This window comes from Physeter macrocephalus, chromosome 14 (genome assembly GCF_002837175.3).
Source record: "Physeter macrocephalus isolate SW-GA chromosome 14, ASM283717v5, whole genome shotgun sequence".
In the NCBI taxonomy this organism is placed as follows: Eukaryota; Metazoa; Chordata; class Mammalia; order Artiodactyla; family Physeteridae; genus Physeter; species Physeter macrocephalus.
Genome location: NC_041227.1, coordinates 41,022,433 through 41,025,826, shown reverse-complemented (window position 1 = coordinate 41,025,826; position 3,394 = coordinate 41,022,433). Strand labels below are relative to the sequence as shown.

At 48.7% G+C, this 3,394-nt stretch overlaps 1 protein-coding gene across 1 annotated transcript in view; it reads right to left on the bottom strand.

The window, feature by feature from the left end:
* SNRPB2 (small nuclear ribonucleoprotein polypeptide B2) overlaps positions 1-2,772 on the bottom strand; it is a 10,309-nt gene extending 7,537 nt beyond the window's left edge. Inside the window, exons 1-2 of the mRNA XM_007115218.4 lie at positions 2,698-2,772; positions 159-248 (exon numbers count right to left, since the gene is read on the bottom strand). Coding sequence (XP_007115280.1) covers positions 159-222 — 64 coding nt within the window. The 5' untranslated portion in view covers positions 223-248; positions 2,698-2,772. The remainder of the gene's footprint in view (positions 1-158; positions 249-2,697) is intronic.
* Positions 2,773-3,394: the final 622 nt, after the last annotated feature.

Below are 3,394 nucleotides of genomic sequence, written 5' to 3'. Positions count from 1 at the left end.
GGCATGTGGGATCTTCCCGGACCGGGGCACGAACCCACGTCCCCTGCATCGGCAGGCGGACTCTCAACCACTGCGCCACCAGGGAAGCCCATGTATAATTTTTAAGATGGTAGTAAGCAAAAACACTTTAGTTTTTTTTTTTTTTTAAAAGCACTTACCTTCTTTTTTAATTTTGTCATTCATATTGTTGATATAAATTGTGTGATTTGGTCTGATATCCATGTTGTTGGTTAAGCTGTTCAAACAGCCTAAAGAGACAGTAAATATTCTGTTATTAAACAGGGAGGATTCATTCATATGATAGTGTGGCATTAAGGACACAGCACAAGGGTACTAACTTTTCAATTCTTTCAACCCCCAATGTCAGAAAATATCAGTTTGGCAGTAGTCTTTAAAACCTCTCGAGGACTTGCTAGCCCTCTTTTTTAAACAAAAGGAGAACAGTTCTCAGGCTGAAAACTTGGTGGGGCACTATTATCTAGTCAGATTTTAATAACATTCTTTTATTCCATACATTTATTTATTTTTATACTTATCTTTCACTTATAACAAGTGATACTGTTTTCCCATCTACCTAATAATCTGTCTTTTTAAACAAAATTTAAAAATTGAGATTTGAAGAAAAATGAAAAAGGAAACTAGCAAATGTGTATCCAGCAAAAACCATAAAGATAGAACATTAATGGACTTCCCTAGTGGCGCAGTGGTTAAGAATCTGCCTGCCAATGCAGGGGACACGGGTTTGAGCCCTGGTCTGGGAAGATCCAAAATGCTGCGGAGGAACTAAACCCTTGTGCCACAACTACTGAGCCTGCGCTCTAGAGCCCGCAAGCCACAACTACTGAGCCTATGTGCCACAGCTACTGAAGCCCGCGTGCCAAGAGCCCGGGCTCCGCAACAAGAGAAGCCACCGCAATGAAAAGACCACGCACCACAACAAAGAGTAGCCCCCACTAGCCACAACTAGAGAAAGCCCGCGTGCAGCAAAGAAGAGCCAACGCAGCAGCCCAAAATAAATAAATAAGTACATTTATTAAAAAAAAAAAACATTAATAAAGTTTGCCAAGAACTCTTTCATGGGTACTCTTTGTAAGCCCTTTCATATTATTACTTAATTGACCTGCCAATGCAGGGGACACGGGTTTGAGCCCTGGTCTGGGAAGATCCAAAATGCTGCGGAGGAACTAAACCCTTGTGCCACAACTACTGAGCCTGCGCTCTAGAGCCCGCAAGCCACAACTACTGAGCCTATGTGCCACAGCTACTGAAGCCCGCGTGCCAAGAGCCCGGGCTCCGCAACAAGAGAAGCCACCGCAATGAAAAGACCACGCACCACAACAAAGAGTAGGCCCCACTAGCCACAACTAGAGAAAGCCCGCGTGCAGCAAAGAAGAGCCAACGCAGCAGCCCAAAATAAATAAATAAGTACATTTATTAAAAAAAAAAAACATTAATAAAGTTTGCCAAGAACTCTTTCATGGGTACTCTTTGTAAGCCCTTTCATATTATTACTTAATTGATCACCAACAGCCCTGACTCCAAGGTCACCTCTAATGGACTTGAGAGACTGGAGCGGTACCGCCTGATGGTTAAGAGCTCAGATTCTAGAGCCAGCCGGATCTAAATTCAAATCTGTCTATGCTTCTTACTAGCTGCTTGACTGAGGGCAAGTTCTAATCTCCCAGGTCCACATCTGTAACACGGGGATGGTAACAGAATCTACCCAGTAGTGCTCGGAAGGCTAAATGAGATAAAGTTCTAGCAGCTCTGGAATCAGAAGTAAGCACTTCGAGCAGCTGTTATTTTCTTTTACAGGTTAATACAAGTCCTTGCCCACCGTTACATAGCTGATAAGCAGGAGGCCTGAGAATTCAGCCCTTGTTTTCTGTCTCTTGCACTTTTCTTTCACACCCACCACACTATTTCATTTTTTCCCACTGTTTTAGTTGCAAATTATTTGCATCTTGCTTTATTTCCTTGGTGTCCCGCATATTTCTTCGTTCCATGAACATTTACACCCACAGTATGTGCACAGCATAGCATGACGGACAAGGAAAGAGCCCACAAAGACTGTACTTGTGCGGGTAACAGGTGAAAGGTAACGCTTCTCGGGCTTGCGACGCCCTAAACTGAAACCTGGGGGACTGGGGTCGCGAACGACGACGAGAGGCAAGTGACAGGCGTCAAACTGAAGGCAAAGATATCAGAGGGGAAGTTCTCACTTTATCTCACGCGAGGTTTGATGGTGTCCTGGACTAGTGCCGGGGTACCGGGAGTCGCCTCCCGGATCCAAAAGGGAGCCTCTGGCAAGCACTGCAAGGCTCAAAGCGAACTGTAAACGACTCGCACTAACGAAGAAACACCAGTTATCCATAACTTCATATGCGCGAGGGTCCCCGCCTCTCCAGACACAGGCACATTCGCCCACGGCCCCGGCCCGAAGCTCCAGGAAGCGGCCACACGATCCCCAGCTCCGACCCGTCTCGCCAGAGACAAGGTTCTTAACTCCAGGGGCCTCGCCAGGCCCGAGCGTCAGTTTCCATGCCTCCCTCGCTTCCTCGCCGACCCTCCGCGAATACGTTCCGGCCCCGGCGCCGCGCCCTGCCCACCCCCAGCTCCCGCAGGAGAGCGTCTGGCCGAGGGGCAACCCGCAGCCGGGAAAGCAGAGAGAGTTAACAAAAAAGCGCTCCAACTCACCGGAGGCGTTCTCTGCGTCGCTTACGAACCACAAGCCGGAAGCCGACCCCGGAACCGGAAGTGACGCTACCAGGCGCCTCAATCGAGGGCCGACGAGTCAAGAAGCCGAGCCCGGAGTGGATCGATGCCCCGCGGTCTCCAAAGCAGCCGTTAAGAATCGCTCCGCGCATGCGCACACATGGCGGGCGGAGAGAACAGGTGCGAAGGGGAACCAAGAAAAGGGAAGGAGGGCTTCCCTGGTGGCGCAGTGGTTGAGGGTCCTTCTGCTGATGCAGGGGACACGGGTTCGTGCCCTGGTCTGGGAAGATCCCACGTGCCGCGGAGCGGCTAGGCGTGTGAGCCATGGCCGCGGAGCCTGTGCTCCGCAACGGGAGAGGCCACAACAGTGAGAGGCCCGCGTACCGCAAAAAAAAAAAAAAAAAAAAAAAAAAAAAGGAAAGGAGGTTTATGGGAATCCTGTGGGGTTAAACTGGAATTCTGGGGCCTTGGAGTAAGAGCGTAGGGAAAGGCGGTGGTCATTTCCCTCACCATGAGTTTGCGCTGTTCTGTCCCATACAACAGGTGCCTTCCATCTTTCCAAATCCTAGATCTTCCTAGACTTATGATGGGTTTACGTCCTGATAAACCCATCTTTAAGTTGAAAACTATAAGAAGCAAATGTATGTAATACACCTAACCTACCCAACATCACATCTTA